General features: G+C 49.0%; 7 protein-coding genes across 7 annotated transcripts; 4 read left to right on the top strand and 3 right to left on the bottom strand.

Annotated features, from left to right (window-relative positions):
* The first annotated feature begins 2,128 nt into the window (after positions 1-2,128).
* Positions 2,129-4,407, top strand: PG998_015166 (uncharacterized protein). Its single transcript, XM_066881982.1, has 4 exons — positions 2,129-2,449; positions 2,542-3,059; positions 3,317-3,957; positions 4,008-4,407. Coding segments are annotated over exons 1-3 (804 nt in total). The 5' UTR covers positions 2,129-2,164; the 3' UTR covers positions 3,318-3,957; positions 4,008-4,407.
* A 2,998-nt stretch (positions 4,408-7,405) lies between these two features.
* PG998_015165 (uncharacterized protein) lies at positions 7,406-7,786 on the top strand (the record flags this gene model as incomplete). Its single annotated transcript, XM_066881981.1, has 2 exons — positions 7,406-7,672; positions 7,742-7,786. The coding sequence occupies 2 exons, from the start codon at positions 7,406-7,408 to the stop codon at positions 7,784-7,786; spliced, it is 312 nt and encodes a 103-aa protein (XP_066722998.1).
* A 1,464-nt stretch (positions 7,787-9,250) lies between these two features.
* Positions 9,251-11,446, top strand: PG998_015164 (uncharacterized protein; the record flags this gene model as incomplete). The annotated part of the gene is made up of 2 exons (XM_066881980.1): positions 9,251-10,914; positions 11,044-11,446. 2 exons carry the CDS (start codon positions 9,251-9,253, stop codon positions 11,444-11,446), a joined length of 2,067 nt encoding a protein of 688 aa, XP_066722997.1.
* A 57-nt stretch (positions 11,447-11,503) lies between these two features.
* PG998_015163 (uncharacterized protein) lies at positions 11,504-12,109 on the bottom strand (the record flags this gene model as incomplete). Its single annotated transcript, XM_066881979.1, has 1 exon — positions 11,504-12,109. One exon carries the CDS (start codon positions 12,107-12,109, stop codon positions 11,504-11,506), a length of 606 nt encoding a protein of 201 aa, XP_066722996.1.
* A 174-nt stretch (positions 12,110-12,283) lies between these two features.
* On the bottom strand, positions 12,284-12,685 carry PG998_015162 (uncharacterized protein; the record flags this gene model as incomplete). Its single annotated transcript, XM_066881978.1, has 1 exon — positions 12,284-12,685. One exon carries the CDS (start codon positions 12,683-12,685, stop codon positions 12,284-12,286), a length of 402 nt encoding a protein of 133 aa, XP_066722995.1.
* A 367-nt stretch (positions 12,686-13,052) lies between these two features.
* Positions 13,053-14,531, bottom strand: PG998_015161 (uncharacterized protein; the record flags this gene model as incomplete). The annotated part of the gene is made up of 4 exons (XM_066881977.1): positions 13,053-13,293; positions 13,341-13,549; positions 13,727-14,036; positions 14,356-14,531. The coding sequence occupies 4 exons, from the start codon at positions 14,529-14,531 to the stop codon at positions 13,053-13,055; spliced, it is 936 nt and encodes a 311-aa protein (XP_066722994.1).
* A 136-nt stretch (positions 14,532-14,667) lies between these two features.
* Positions 14,668-15,018, top strand: PG998_015160 (uncharacterized protein; the record flags this gene model as incomplete). Its single annotated transcript, XM_066881976.1, has 2 exons — positions 14,668-14,904; positions 14,941-15,018. 2 exons carry the CDS (start codon positions 14,668-14,670, stop codon positions 15,016-15,018), a joined length of 315 nt encoding a protein of 104 aa, XP_066722993.1.
* Between the last annotated feature and the right edge of the window lie 1,452 nt (positions 15,019-16,470).

Genomic DNA, 16,470 nt, shown 5'->3' with positions numbered 1-16,470 from the left:
TAGTGGGAATAAAGTGTCTTCGGGATTATCAGATGACCTACCTTGCACTCTTGTATGGGCCCCACCAGGCGCAAGGTCCGGCTTCTGTACCCAACGAACCCAGAGATACTTCCTGATTAGAATCCACATGAGGATGCCCAGTATTTTGCCAATGACCAAAGCTCCGAGCGCGAGGCCGACGGCTGTAAGCACAGGCAAACCCGTAGTCTTACCTGGGTCCGGACTTATGGATCTGTCAGGATCCGACGTGGCTGTTGGGGAAACTCGATGGCTCGAAGAGGTCGTCGTCGAAGAAAGAATATCCGAGTGTGAAGAAATTTGCAATGTCGTCGTCAATGCATTCGTTGGGCAAGCTTCCTGATCACAGGGGTCGATAGGACAGCAACCGGAGAATTTGTTGTTAGAACACACATACCACCGCGTGCCAGCGGGACAACTTGTGTACCGAGGATTCCAATTGTGCATGATTAAATGTGGAGCAAAGGAGGGTAGTCAAACCACAATAGTACATGCAGCTTAGAAGGAAGAGTGGCGAGCATGGCGACAGGAGCTACAAGGTTTATAGCCAGATGGGCTGGGTATGTTCCAGGGCCTTGACGACAGCGCAACTGATGGAAAGAAATGGTCAAAGAATATGTGGAAGAGTACAACAGAAGATGAATAACGCCGTTATCGATGTAGGCAAAGGGGTGATGCACGCAGAAGGGATGGAGGAGAACTCAGGGATGGTCGTGCTGCCAAAATATCCGAGGCAATCGAGAAAGAGACTCCAAAGTTGAGGGGTGGGAAAGAAGTACGGCCAGTCTCCACTTTGCGCAACGGGTGTACATAATAGAGCACACAAGCGCTCGCTTACCGATCACCGCGCTTGCTTCTTGAATCGGTGATCAGATGAGAACTGGGCCCAGCAAGGGTCGCCAAAGATGTACGTCAACGGAAATGGTCTGCGAAAAAAAGGCTAGGAGAAGTGAATCGAAGGAACAGTGAGGGCGGGGCACGGACGCTGGTTGTTAGCAGAATGGGTTGCAGGTAGAACAGGAAATAGCTAAGAAGGTGATGCGGCGGCTGCGACCTTAGGTGAGTGAATGTAGGACGTTGGTACAGTAGTTTCGCCCCCCATGAGCAAACCAAAAACTTGTCCCTACCAAACCAATCACGACGAGTGAATCAACGTGCACATACGAACCACATGATGCGTTCTTAGAGCGAATCAGAGGCGATCTGACTGCAGCGTGCTGCCTGGTATCCTTCAGCCCATCTTGGGCTGGGTTACTTATTCGTCGGACAACCAAACATGCCCAAGGAGAAAGAAGCAAAGAGCACGATTCGTTGAGATATCGATAACGGCGTTATTCATTCTACCTAGGAGCACAGAAACAATTCTCACTGGGGCAACTAAAAGCTTGCCCCAAGAACAAAGCCCGCAAGACATAAACCATCGTGCCGCTGTAGTAGTCTCTCAGGATACATAAATCCATATATTGAGACCAGTAGAGGTTGAGCACAATGGGGACACTTCCGTTCCAGGAGAGATTCGATGACAGAGAAGTCGTAGCCCTGCCGATGGGGTTTAACGACGTCTGCAAACAGCGTCTGGAAACAGCGACTCTGCTAGAAACCGACTGCTTTAGCTAGCGGGACTGCGGCCAAGCATTGAAGTTCTGGGATTGCCAGTCACAGCAGCTAAACTGCCCCGCTTCACCCATTCCCTCTCGTGCCCCTCCTCTCGTCTTGTACTCTATATGTGGTAAGTAGGATATCAAGATCAATGCCATCTGATGGATGTAACCCACGTCTTCGGACTAAGAAGAGCTGTGCATTGAAGAAAGACGCCTAATGCGGGTTCCCTAGAATAATCTATGCCGTCCCCGACGCGCCGAAGCTGGCACAGATAGGTTTAACCTCTAGGCACGGTTGGTCTGTGGCAGCAAGGCATCACGAATAAGGCTCTGGCATGCTGCATTGCGTGCACATCAAGCAATATGTGTGTTATAAAACCTTCTAGATCCAGCGCGTATTTCTGCTAGATTAATTCCAGTCACTTTGCGTTCAAGAATCCGCATAGATAGTTTGCCTTGCTCCCCACGCTTACATTTTTGTTCATAACCCTGCTGTCTAATTACCCCACGTAACGGATCTACAACTCTTCGAATACAACCTAAGAATGTCCGAGCGCGGTGGTCAAGACGTACCTGGGAGCGCAGATTTATTGGCACTCTACAACCGAAAGCGTGCGCTCGAGTCGAAGTACGAGAAGAAGGATGACCTTGTGAAAGAGTTGGAGGCACTTGAGGAAGAGAAGGAAGCACTTGACAAAGAAGCAGCTAGAATTGCCCAAAAGCGGCCCATTGTCGACGACAAGTGCAAGACTCGGCAAGCGCAACTCGCGCAAGTCAGCACGGATTGCGAGTCGGACGAGGCAGATCTTCAGCGCTCTTGGCGGATTATTGTAGGTCGATCAACCTAGATTGAACCCCTTCTTTCTTTCGCTGTTTTCATGACGCCTCGTTTCAAGATCGAATTGAGCCTAATGCACATAAGTTTGTCGGGAATGCCGGTCGTCCCAGCTCGCAGCATCCGTCCAATTCTTTGCCAACATCAAACGACAAGTCGACGGAAGACGTGCAAGACCCCTCACAGCAATCCAGGCAGTCCCAGCCCAATGAGGTGGAGGAAAATGCAGCAGCAGGGCCTGCAACACGTACTGGTCGCATAAGCAAACCCCCACCTCGATACTCTCCCACTCCACCCGCGACCAATCCCACCCGTGCTTCGCCTAATGCCTCCACGAACAATGTAATGGCAGCTGCGAGACGGTTATCATCCCAGCCCGGCCACCGCACTATAGCAGATAATGCTCCTACCAATAGCCGCGCGAAACGGAATCAGCAACGCTGTGAGGAAGACCCTGAGGAGGTTTCCGGACATATACAGAAAAGGAGAAAGACGACTGCGACGGCGCAAGAACTGTACACCGTCGATTTTACCGATGTGTTCCAAGATGGTTCCGCACATCACAAGCATACAATCATACAATACCCGCCAGGAAGTCATCAGTGGTATATCTTACGATGTGACGTTCACGGGCTCCATTTCAATCAGAATCCGCTCTGTGGGGCTGCGAACCACCTACGATCAACGGAGCATCAGGGACCCAAGAGGCACCTAGATATTGATATGTCTGAGTGGCCTGCCGGGTGGTCTTCAGTCATTCAGACGATGGGGCTCCGTGTGTATTGAACTGTGACACGACGAAGGCACATAAGAATAACGAGGCGTTCAGCCAAGCGTTAAAGGCTGGCTATAATCCCCTCAGACCCGATCCAAACCAGTGGTTCGCGCCTAGGGAGACATCCCAGATCCTTTCTCGACCCCGACCAGTATTATGGAAAGAAGAGGTTGCAACCGACGCATCCAGGCTGGTTACCAGAGCGGAGCCAAAAGAGCATGACCGTGAAGTGATTATGCATCCGCTCGAGGGGAAACCATATCGTGCATACTGGCGTTCTGGTTCGCGTGACCAAGGCTGGTACGCACTCATCGTACTGCCACTCGGGAGTTTTGATGCGATCGGACTGCATGGTAGTTTTCTGGAGACAGACCTTGCGAAATCTATACCTTCATGCTACGAGCGCCATGATAGCACTGTTTTTCAATGGGCTGAGGGATACCGCGATGGAGAGCGTCTTGTCACCAAGCGCAAGTTTCCGGTTATGTGGATACATGACGGCCAAACCTTCCCTCTACACAAGGACCTAATGATGCCAACACCGGCTTGGTATAATTGGCTGCCAGCTCCTGATCTTCGGCCGTTCAGCGCCGATTGTGCTTCTGATGGGAATAATCTAATTCGCGGCTATAACAGCGCAGTTGAATATACTAAGCAAGTTGGAAGAATCAAGGCAGCCAGCCAACGGCATACGGTTCGCTGTGGTGGCTCTCTAACTGGGGTAACGGGTTTGTGGATTGCCCCTGACCGACTCTATGCCTATGCTGACGCTTCATAGGGTTGCCCTCAGGAGAACTCGCCGGCGGAAATACGACTTGTGAAGAGCACGAACATGAAAAGTCCGTGTCAGCTGATGACGGTACTTCAGCAGGGGGAGTTCTTGCTATCGTATCCGATACTGCTATTGAATCTCCCAGAGACAACAGCGAGGGCGAAGATGGGGATTGCACAAACATGAACTTACGCTGCATTCGTCAACCCAACATGGTCATGAACCCGAACACCATCTCCGGATCCCACCATAGACGCAACTCGCTGGTGGAACAGAGCATTATTGGTAGGGCCCTTCGATAGCGCCTGAAGGTCTCGGTACTGACCGGCAGCCACCAGTAGCAACAGGCCAATATGACACATCCAGCAGTAACCACCACGAGCCCAGAATCTCAAACAATCTGGCACGCACTGCAGCGACGGTCCTAGAGAGGGTTTCAACGCAACAAAAATCACCAGCCTTGGTTAACCCCAAAACAGGCCTCAACTATGTACTTAACGATGCGTCCCATGCGTTCTTAAGGGAAGAAGCAGGTTCGCTTCTGGGTCGTTCAGGACCAGTGGGGAATCAAGCCTTTGAATTGCTACGTCCAAAATCACATGCTAACCACGGTATTGATTCGGCCACTTCCGGTGTGACCTATAACCCTTCCCTACGCCAAGGTGCAACTCTAGACAATCGTCCAATGGGAATTTTTCATCCATCTCGAGCTTCCAGCAGCAAAGCCGAGTGCCCTGAAGGCGGTCTAACTGCTCAATTGAATCACAAGAAAAACTCGAAGTTCCACAGGACAAAAACCGGCTGCTTAACCTGCCGAGGGAGAAGGAAAAAGTGTGATGAACGAAAGCCTGTGTGTAAGTAGAATGGGCAAATTAGAAGTGAGCTTCATGTGACTGACGATTACAGGTAATAATTGCCTTCGAATGGGGTTGTCCTGTGGCTATCCATATCCAAATGGAAAGAATCCAGTTGGATCCTTGTTACCTCGGGTTGAGACGCTTCCGCATAGACAAGACTATTCCGTTCACTGAACCGTGATATTTCTCTCCGCTCTCAAGCTCATGCTCATAACTGGTTCACCACAGGATCGGCCGGTGTTGGTGGATAATAAGATGAACTGTTTGCAACATGCTGGGCAGAGGTACTATCATAACGCAGGTTATTGGTGGATTTCTCCGCAGATCAGTTACTTCATACATAATTAAATAGTTTGAGCAATCCTAATTCGTGAATAATGATATTGGTACTATTAATATTCTATCTCAGTCTTTGTTGTTTAGCTGAACGACCCATTGACCTTTTGGTATTCTGTCGCAGCTGTTCTACTACCAATAGTCCCCTTCTCAGAATTATTTCCTTCATGTCCAAAAGTAACTGATGTCGTGGAACTCTTCATCTACCCACTTTGACTACATTGCGCGCCGACGATTTCACGGAAATGAATCACGTTGTGGGTCGATATATGATCACGCGTGATCTGTCTCATCGTATCGCAGAACTTAGGATCACCACAGGCTGTATTCGTTAGTAACCACTGCAAGAAGGTCTGCGATCACATACCAATCACGATGCTCTTCCCTGGGGTAGACTGAGACTGTCGTTTGATAGCGGATGATGTCTCCTCCAGGTATGACTGTTCTTCGAGTCTAGACCAGCCGGTTCTTGATGGAAAATTGATATTGCGGTGTGTATTATAAGCTATCCATACCTGCAAGCGAGAAGATTCGCTTTGGGCCCCGCTTAGACGATCGAGCAAGTCCACCGCCGAATCGTATTGATGCTCAGAGTCTAGTCGCCAGTATAAATCCAGCTTCCGGAGTTTATCGTTGTTTAACATGGTAAGGGATCCAGTACGCTTGTTTCTCGTATCGTTGTGCTTCCTCTCTAGCAGGGACAGTATCAAGGGCAACACGCCAGCAATGCCAATCCCTTGCGCCGTGAGAAGCACAGTTTCATAGCAGCTTAAGTTATGGGTGTCCCGGTACGGTCCTCGGATAAATGCCCGTATCGGCTCTCGTCCTGTCCTCTGGGCCTGGAAAGTGAGTTTTTCCGAGTGAAACATCCATTTCGGCAGGAGTAGTCCGAATTCGTTCGTTTCCAGCCGACTTCCCTCCCACCAGGAGATATGTATTGGTTCAGACCTATAACACTGTCGTAATGGCAGATCTCGAGAATTCAGGAAAATATAGCTTGGTCCGGCCTCTGCTTTTTTCCCTATGGCCACGGTCATGTAAACCATATGTTCTCGCACCTCCACGCTGGTAATGGAAGCTGAACGACGAAAGGGGCGTATCTTTATGGCTTGCGACAAGAACAAGGAGAAGCCACAAAGAAAGACTGCGATCCAGGCCGTTGAGGAAAAAGATCTCGAAACTTCCCATGTGTGCCATAGCATAAACCCCATGGCAGCCACGGCCAGAAACCCATGTAAATTTTTGGATATGTATCGTATACTGGGCCATAACTTCATCCCAGTGATTAAGCTTGCAAAGAAACAAAATATTGCGAGGCTGCCCGATATGATTTGCTCTCTATTTGCCACCGACGCAAATGAAACTCCGTGGAAAAGCGTCTGTGCGACTGCACTGATTCCTAGCCAAGTATGAATCATGCGAAGAGTGTCAGGAAGTACATAGTGGAATAAGGGAGTACCTGCTCCCAAGAATACCGGGAGCAAATGGACCAAGGAAAGCTTGATCGATACAATTGCCTGACTCTCGTCAGTCAATCGGGGTAGGAATAAAGTTAGAATGGCGTTTTCCAGCATCAAGGTGGTGATAGCGAGTACCTCAGCCACAGTAAGAAATACCCATGGCAGTTTCAAGTAGTATCCGTATCTCAACGCCAATGCATAGAGATGCTTGTGGTACTTCGTATAAGTAATCAGGGAAATAGCTAGGGACGCAGAGACGATTGCATATAGGAGATACGAATCCATAATGATAGTCCCTTTATGATAAAAAGAATACAATATCCACTATCGTATCCTTCCGTGAAGGATAGAAAGCTATATATATCAATTACTGAAGTCTCACTTTCTTGTTTTCTGTTTCTATATAGCAGAAACAGAGCTGTTGATCGCGTGCAGTACATGCGTTATAATACTAGATTATTACAGCACTACTATCATTATCTCTATAAGCCCGGTAAGCAATGGTGCTTAGAACTTCCCAGCTCGCTTCTATCGGCGAGTTCAGCCAAGAGGTACTGTACAACACACGACAGGAAGACCAGGTCGAGAGCATCGACTCGCTAAGAATACCGGCCTGATTCCATGTTTGACATGGAGAGTATCTCAAGACCCACTCTTCCACAAGTACTTAAAGAGCCCGCATGTCTCATCAACATTGTCTCGTTCCTGTTGCTATACATTGCTGCACTCACTGGCAGTCCCAATAGACACAATGCCACAACAGTCTGCTCCACGTGACGAGATTTTCCCCCTTTGCACCAGCGGTCTTTCTCCCACGATGTCTTCTTTCGGAGTTCCCCCATGGCATAGAAACAACACCCTGCCACCGTTTCCTCCCCCTTCTCCTTCAGTCGAAGCTACTCTAGGAGCTGACTCGGAGTATCGTGTGGCAGCCGGTTATTGGTTCAAGATGTACAAGAAGTCTCAGGCTCAGTTAGCTGAACTATCAAAGAAGCAAGTCGAAGGCTCCAAACCCATGGTAAGAGTATTAGGAACGTGGTATTCAAAGGATCCAGCTCATATCAATCCAGACTACATATCCACCTAGCCCGAAGACCCCAACATCTATGAACTTCCCCGCAGAGGCATTTAAATAGTCACTCAACCTTATTAGCACAATTGTCTCTATCTCGTGTTCCTCCTGCGTTGTTCATGTGATCGTGAAGTACGTTTTGGGTGCTTCTTCGAACTACTTACGTTAGCAGTAGTCCAATTTCTCTCCTTGCAGTTTCTTACACGTAGTTCACCACCATTACAATGCTCATAAGGATAAGACCGATCTTTAGAGAGCCTTTCATTTTGAATCGTTTTGTTACTTACTCTCAGCGTGTCTTGTCTACCGTAGGTCTGGCCATTTATAATAGATTTGATGTAATGTTTCGCGATCGAGCTATCAGACGCTCAATTTCCCATTTCTGGATCTCGGATTTGCCTATAATAGAAGCTCTGATAAGTAGCACTCGTCGAGGTACGGATAGAGGCGAATTACCTACGCACTAATGGACGAGTTTCTGATAGTCATGGGCCAAATATAGATCGCGAATCCCTCGGTCGGTCTATGCCGTAATCGTGAACTAGAGTAGATATTAATCATATTGAGGTTAAGTTATGACTGAGTGAACTATCTCGCTCGAAGAACTCGGCTGCCTTTCCAATAGCTACCAGTAGCACTCTCACCCTGCCTACCAGTAGCATTCATACCTACCAGTAGCACTCTCACCCTACCTACCAGTAGCACTCTCACCCTGCCTACCAGTAGCATTCATACCTACCAGTAGCATTCATGCCCTGCCTACTAGTAGCATTCATGCCCTGCCTACCAGTAGCATTCATACCTACCAGTAGCATTCTCACCCTACCTACCAGTAGCACTCTCACCCTGCCTACCAGTAGCATTCATACCTACCAGTAGCATTCTCACCCTACCTACCAGTAGCATTCTCACCCTGCCTACCAGTAGCATTCATGCCCTGCCTACTAGTAGCATTCATACCCTGCCTACCAGTAGCATTCATACCCTGCCTACCAGTAGCACTCTCACCCTGCCTACCAGTAGCATTCATACCTACCAGTAGCATTCATGCCCTGCCTACTAGTAGTATTCATGCCCTGCCTACTAGTAGCATTTATACCTACTAGTAGCATTTATACCTACCAGTAGCATTCTCACCCTACCTACCAGTAGCATTCTCACCCTACCTACCAGTAGCATTCTCACCCTGCCTACCAGTAGCATTCATACCTACCAGTAGCATTCTCACCCTACCTACCAGTAGCACTCTCACCCTGCCTACCACTACTATGATGATGCTTATAAGAATAAAACTAATTCTGACGAGACTGGTCAAATTGAAATATATATATTTAGATTGATATAAGTGCAATTGGGTGGGAGTAATTATTCCTTTCCTAACAAAATAATTTCTTACTTCCAAATGCAAGTTACTGGCCGCATATTCTCTGTTTCTAGATCCTGTTTTCTAGATAGACCAGCAATATTCACTTAAATAACCAGAATCGCCGTGATAATGATTAATGCACTCTATGCAACAGCATTATGGAGGAGTTCCTGATTGGCACAGGCCAGATTCAGCTTGCCAACCTCTCCGTCAACTTATGCCGTGATAAAGACGAGGGCGCGGTTAAGAAGTTGCAAGCAGTATTTAAACGTCACTGCGAGCCTGAGACTAACGTCAATCAGATAAGTGTTAAATTATGGCCAAGTGAATTAATGGAAGTACTAGCCTCCTCTGCCATCTCGCTTGAAGACCTGATGCGAACCCAGCCCCCTTTTCAGCGAATACGAACGTCCCGAAAGATTGAATGTGTGCATGGGAGGCAGCGTCTTGAGGCAGCTATCAGAACTTTTGGTGCAGAGGCATGGTGGACCGTGAAGATATTTTGCATTCCCGAGAGCAGCGATCCTCTGCTCCTTCTTCGCACGCATGCTGAGCAGTATCATTACGAGACGCCTTATTCGGATGGACATATATACTGGAAGATGCGGCAATATCGGATCCATGGTAACACGGGATTGGAAACCGAATGGGCCGACAGGCTTTCGGGATCCAAGCAGAAGGCTCTGAAACGCCTGCTGGCACCGGAAAAACACAAGGGTCGTCGCCACCTATCATCACTAGAACTTATCAAACAGCTCGACAGTCTCATGGCCTTTCCCGGACACAGGGAGGGATTTGAACTTGGGAATGTAGAGAAACACTTAGCAACCCGCGGTAGGGAGTCGATGGAACGGTTCCTGGAGCGTGGTTTCACGGTGTGGGACAAGATATCGCTACAAGATGAAGAGATCCGGTTGGCCGCAAATCCGCAGACGGTCAAACATTTGCAACTGCGCGCTCCTTCCGCAAGCCGAAAAGATCGTGAAGTGATTAAAGACCTAATGCATTCGGGAGATCTCTTTCCTGATATCAACAACGTGGACCGTCGCGAGAGGATTCTGTCTGCCATCCTTGGACTAGACGTGATTATCCCCAGCATCAAAACATTCCATGAGAACATGAAATACTTCAGCATTGGTGCCGACATACTCAAATCGGCGATTTTTCCGAGAATGAAAAAACACCAGTCGCTCTACGAGGCGATGCATGAGATCTGGCGATGTCCCAGCAGATGCCAGGTCGAATATAGCGAGGATGACTTTCGTGAGATTCAAGCCAGTCCAAATATAAGATGGTCATATCAAGAGGTTTTCATATCCGCAATGCGATACTCACCTTGGCTTTCTGACGATTCGCATCGTCGTGGAAAAGACAAGGCTACGCGACTTCCCGGGTCGAAGGATCGGTATTTGATGAAGCTCCTGCGAAGAGCTCGCATGCAAGGATTTACTTCAGAAAGGATTGATTCTGAAATTTGTAGACTTTCGTCTTTACAGGACGGTGCGGAAGGGCAAAGGATCGAAAGCTCTGAACAGAATGAGGAGGATCCGAGCAGACGCTGCGGTCGCCCTTTCATAAACTCGTTACGGCACATGGTTAATCACCTGTTCATTCCACAGCTTCAAGGTGCCGTGAATGCGTTGCACCCCACAACGCTTTTCGTACAGCAGGACATACTTCAGGCCTTTTTGGGCGAGTTTCCCGATTGCTGTGGTTCGGCTTTATCACTCACAATCACTGATCCGACAGCCAGGCAAACAACAACGTGCGCTACTCAGGATCGCCAAGCTACTGACCGTTATTCTACTGGACAACCACCAGGGTCAGTACACTCCACCCTGATCACAAGTCGCCATGTTGGCCTCTTAGCGGATGAGGATGACGCAAGATCTTATTTTAGTCCGCCAGAAAGAGACAGAGATAGATCAAGTGTGCGAACGAGTAATACCAGGTCCTATCTGGGCCCGCACTTGGAGACGCCGTCACTCGGTGATCGGGGCTGGACAAGATCTCGATCTGAGGCGAGCTTCAATTCGCAACTGACTGGGCAGCTGCCTTCAAGATCTCTAGTGGATAGGCACCCCCTGGTGATGGCTGCTGGGGCCTCTGCCCGGCAGCATCGTAACCAAGACATATCATACCAGATCAGTGACGCACCCATCAGCTCGGCTCTGAGAACTAGTTTCAACACCGACTCATCCGCCGCAGCCTTCTCTGTAGAGACCTGGACACCGAGACCAGCGCCTACATATGGGGAGCATGTAACAGACTATGCGGCAAGGTCAATCTCTCCGTCCAGCAGAGAAACCCGGAGCACTCGCAGAACGTTTATTGAACCAAGTCACAATAATTAGGGTGGGATTAATTAGACCATATAATATTACAAGTTGTGTACATCTGATAGTTCAAGCTTATCCCTCCTTCTCCGCCATGATCTTGATTCTCTGTGATCGCCGTGGTCTTTCTGTAACAGCGGCCTTAGGTCGGCGTTGGGCTCGATGACTGTCTTGAGTGCGGACTTCCTCGTAGAGACTGTAGGGTGACGGCTCCTTCTTCCAAGGCTCAGAATCATCCTGTTGCGTAGCTGCGTATGCATCCAGTGCATCCTCGGCATGGCGGGGAGAGAGGGAGAGCAGTCCATCAACGAAAGCCTCAGGGGCTTCAATAGGCTTCCTCTCTTGAATAACGCCGTAACTATCGTCTGAGAGCAGGAGGATAATGCGATAATGCTCCCTGGACGTGACGTAGAACTCGACGGGTATTTCTCGGAACGTAGTCTCGGCCCCCATGTACGGGTGCGTGGCGAAGATCATACGCCATCGTGTGTCGCTGGTGGGTTCCACAACACCAGTACCGTTCACCGGCGTGCTTCCTGCTGGATGCCACTGGAAGACGTTCCCCTCTATGTCTGTCGAGGCCTCAAAAGGACGGAGCGCAGCATCGGCGCAATGAAGAATGACAGTCATACCATGGACGGGTACGTCTTCATCGCGGATGACTTGGCAGATAATGGACATGATGACAATCTCACTGTGCTCTTGTGCTTGATAAAGGGTGTACAATAGCTTGGATGCGCAGACTTGTCAATCATTTGATCTTGATCATCATACTTATAGGGCAAATGTTGAAATGGAGAAGCGCGCGCTTATGCGGTCTCTTCCATACCTAACTATCCATTCGCTACCCCATGCTCACACGGGCGAGTTGTGGTCAAAACTGCTTCTGTAATATACACGAATTTGCTCTTCTGATCTAGCCGAAATGGCATCCTTATACCGTTCGAATTCGCGTATGATCGCGTTTGCGATGTCACCCACCAGTACATCACGTTTTTCCAGGCCGGCTTTGTACTGCCCAGCCTTCTCACTGACATCCTTCCTGGTCTCTGTTTCATCAGCAAGCCTATACTGCAGGGATCTCAGCTGGCGAACGAGCTCCTGGTTCCGGAGCCTAAGCTGCTCATTTTCCTCTTCAAGTAATGATATGTATGTCTCGGGGCTGTAAGTTTTGTCCGAGTCCATCGCATCGGCTGCTTGCTCAGCTGCCGGCATGTCTGGGGTAGGGGGAAGAGCCTTTTCGTGTCTTGGCGCCATGTTGACAGAATGCTCCACCTCTACGAGCAAAAGACCCCCGTTATATGACCGATCCAAGCGGGTCACATACCGGGTTCCGTAGGCTAGGATCTCGTTGTCGGAAACCAGGCGACAGGTTCGAAGAACCCCCAAGTGCTATGCACACACCCTTGACAAACCCCGCGGAGTGTAGCTAGCACGGTCTATGCACATGATTGCTTGGAGGGCTGTTTTGTGGCGTCGCCGCGATGAACGATGTAACCCAAACCACACCACGTGATGGAAGATTACTGCAAGTCTGCATCGCGCTAGACGAACAATCCACAAGGGATCGATTCAATTGATTGCTATCTTACATTTACGAGGTACATGAGGGGCCCCAACCCTGTTAACATGCTTGGTGGGCACCATCTTTCAGTCGTGAATGAACGTCCACGGAAAAGTTCCGTAGATCATTCGCTAAAGCAACTGTCGAGTCCCCGACTCTCACCAGATCCCGCTCGATCCGTTCTAATCTATTGTTCCGAGATAGCTCCTGATCGACACGGTCGAACCGCCGCTCAAGGTGGTTGTTTTTCCCCAACTCGGCCTCTAGATGCTCGAGTTTCTGCATGATGTGTCGGAACAGGCTAGAAGTGTTGAGTAAGGAGCATGCTCATCGAAAAAGTAGACTTACATCTTACAATTGCTGCACTCAAGAGCCGGGGCCACCAGTTCTGACGAAGTGGGACCCGCCAATATCTCCTGCGTATTGAGAACGTCCTCTCCAAATGTCATGTTGTACTCCGTGTCTGAAAACATGATTTGTTCTGTGAATTGGAATTCGATCTGGTTGGGGCTTCCAGGGTATTTTCGGTGCCTGTCTTTTGCGCGCTTCTTATGGCTCTTTGAAAGTGTATTTTCAGGTTACTGTAAACTAGCTGTGTCGTTCTGGAAAACGACCGCTCGTTTTCCCAAAATAGATTCCGGGATTTGGGAGCTACTAGATATATACAGCAAGAAACGCTGGCGTCTGACCACTGAGGCCTTTCCTTAGACACGCGCGCTTATCATCATGAAGACCTTCTTGCCGCTTTCCGCCATGAGCTTCACCAATATTAGCACGCCAAGGGCATGCTTGGAACAACCGCCCATGCAACTGGTGGCGGGTTCACCGGTGCAAGTCTCGTAGGTGTCATGTAGAACGGCATGGTCTGGAGCTAACCAGATCCCAGAATCAACAACGTTCTCGGCAAGCCGTGTGAGGCCAGACTCGTCTTTACTGATGACAACTTTCTCCCCCGTCGTTTTCTCGTTCGGCCGGCTTCCCTGTATGGGCACACAGGTAGCAGCATTTGGCGTGCCGACCGAAGCACCGAATGGGGATGCGTACCTATTTTGGTGACATTTCCAAACCAACACTTTGTGGGGAGGGTAGCACTAATCGAGATACAGGAAGTGCGCTGGGCAACCCGCCCCCCACCTGCACGAAGGCAGTCATCACCAACGGCACCAACAGTCCTGAGTTGATCACTTCTGACCAGGAAGGAAAGATCGGCTGCATCCAGGAGGTGTCATCGCGCCTTACATCACTAGTCACATCCATCTCCGGGTCCAGTACTTTCGTCGAAACCGTAGTCTCGACCCGCCAATCACTGACGACAACCTTCTTGGACACACAAATCCAGGCAACTAACACCCTAGACGCTCACTCCACCTCTTGGAACCAGCCCGGCGCGTCTATGACAACGCTCAGTACCGTGACCACCCAATCATCGAGTCGAGTGCCGCCAGAAACAACGATCAAATCTCCCGAGGGTCCAAAAGTCACTTCCACGGGACCAATGCTTCCAGCCGCTTCAGCGCTTAGTACACTGTACACAACCATTACTGCAGTGCAGACGGTTACTTCTTTGATCACCCAATCATGTACAACCTCAGCCGCCCGGAAGGCATAGCTTAGATATATAGCTTCTTGAAATCTTGTAAATTATTCCAACCTTATCTTGACAAGTCCCGACATCATGGAGTCGAACAGTGATGCCGTCCTTTCAATGATGCTCAGTCATGAGATTGAGTTCCACAATACCACCAAATATCTCTTGAGCCAGTCCAATGTTTGCTGTGCGGCATGGAAGGTGGCTTCTGAGATTACCTCCTCCGATCTCCTCGACACTCAAGTAAGACTAGCAGAATCAGAGGAAAAGTTGCGAGTGGCGAACGCTGAGCTCCAGCAACTCAAGGCTAAGGTCGGTCATCTAGTAAGTCAGGGTACATTGCTATCTGAGAATACACAGCTCACGATCCAAGCCGTCATCGAATACATTTACCGCAGTTGCCCGCTCGAATTTAGAGTTACATGGAATGAGAGATGATCACGGGGACTGCATGGAAGGAGCAGACATGGCTGGGTTAAAGTAGGGTAGATTGTTTAGAACCAGGAACAATATACCAGTTTCTAGATTTAGTAATGTCTGATTTCCAGAAACCGTAACCTGAAACGTGATAGCAGCAATCCTGCATAGTTACAGTGTCCGTCAGAACTGCTGCCGCACAGAGGCATGTATATAGCTCTCTCCAAGGCCTCTGAAAGCAGTTCATCAGCGCCTGTCCACTCACATACTACACGGTTGTCAAGAAGGCATTGCTGTAATTATCAACATTCAACTTATAGTAACATGAACCCCAAGACTCACTCATGTATTCGAGTTACTAAAGCGACGACGACGCGCGCGCAAAGAGAACACAAACAGGACATGGCAAGGCTCCGTAGGCGGCGACTTACAATAATCAGAAAACTGGACGAATTCCATGAACTCTGTGGAGCTGAAATGTACATGGCCATGTATATGAACTCCCGGTGGATTGAGTATTCCTCTTCCGATAATCCAAGCTGGCCACCACAGCGCAGTCAAATTGTAGGCACTCATGATGCATATGAAGGTGGCCCTAGCTAATTGCGCCGGCCGTAGGGCAAGCAGTATCCAACCCCGCTGATTTACGGGCCAGAAAATATACCGAACAGAAGTGGGCCACAGCCGACCCCAGGTAATTCAGGACGGGTGAATCCAGAAGAGAGCGATACGTAGACTTGAAGATGTAGCATGAACCTATAATCTTATTTTTATTCTTCTGTCGTACAGTAAAATCCAGGTTCAGCGTCCGCAATGGATATATGAAGAATATCCGTTTAAAGTACTGTGGGGCTTCCTGCACCGTGTATCCTAGTGAGTTATAGGTACCCGTCAGCGCCCCACAAAAGCGCTCGAGCGATGCATTTCTGGCGCTTACATGTACCGCTACCACCAGGCAAGTAACGAAATTACTTAAGGCTCTAATAACGGCTATAATTGGACGCCCATACTATATCTTGTTCCAAAACATTACTCTCAGACTCCTATTCCTTCTGGTATCGCGTTTCGCATATAGTACAATTGATCAGTTATATGAAGGAGTGTCTTGTTAGCAACCAGTGTGCGAATAGATATGTTATGAGCGACCAATCTGATGTGGCAGCACACTATAGCATTGTCCAGTTTGAAATGGAGGGCACATCAAGGTTTTGTGCGTCCCATATAGTAAGCACGTGTTCAGAAGGGATGAATTGGTATGCGCTCAGGCACCAAGGACCTGTATATATGACATGAGAAAGGCCCGGTAGATAGATGCTGAAACCAAGGCTTTGAACCCCCTCCATCTCAGTCCCTACCACGCTGACCGAATGCTCACATATGTCTTTGCGAAACTCATTGAGGACACCATTGACCTGGGTCCGTGGTGTGTTGGGACCAAAAGGCTGGAGATGCAATGATGATGTTGTCATGCTC

This window comes from Apiospora kogelbergensis (assembly GCF_038363985.1).
Source record: "Apiospora kogelbergensis strain CBS 113332 chromosome Unknown utg000020l_segment0_segment0, whole genome shotgun sequence".
In the NCBI taxonomy this organism is placed as follows: Eukaryota; Fungi; Ascomycota; class Sordariomycetes; order Amphisphaeriales; family Apiosporaceae; genus Apiospora; species Apiospora kogelbergensis.
This window is presented reverse-complemented; position numbering and strand designations above follow the sequence as displayed.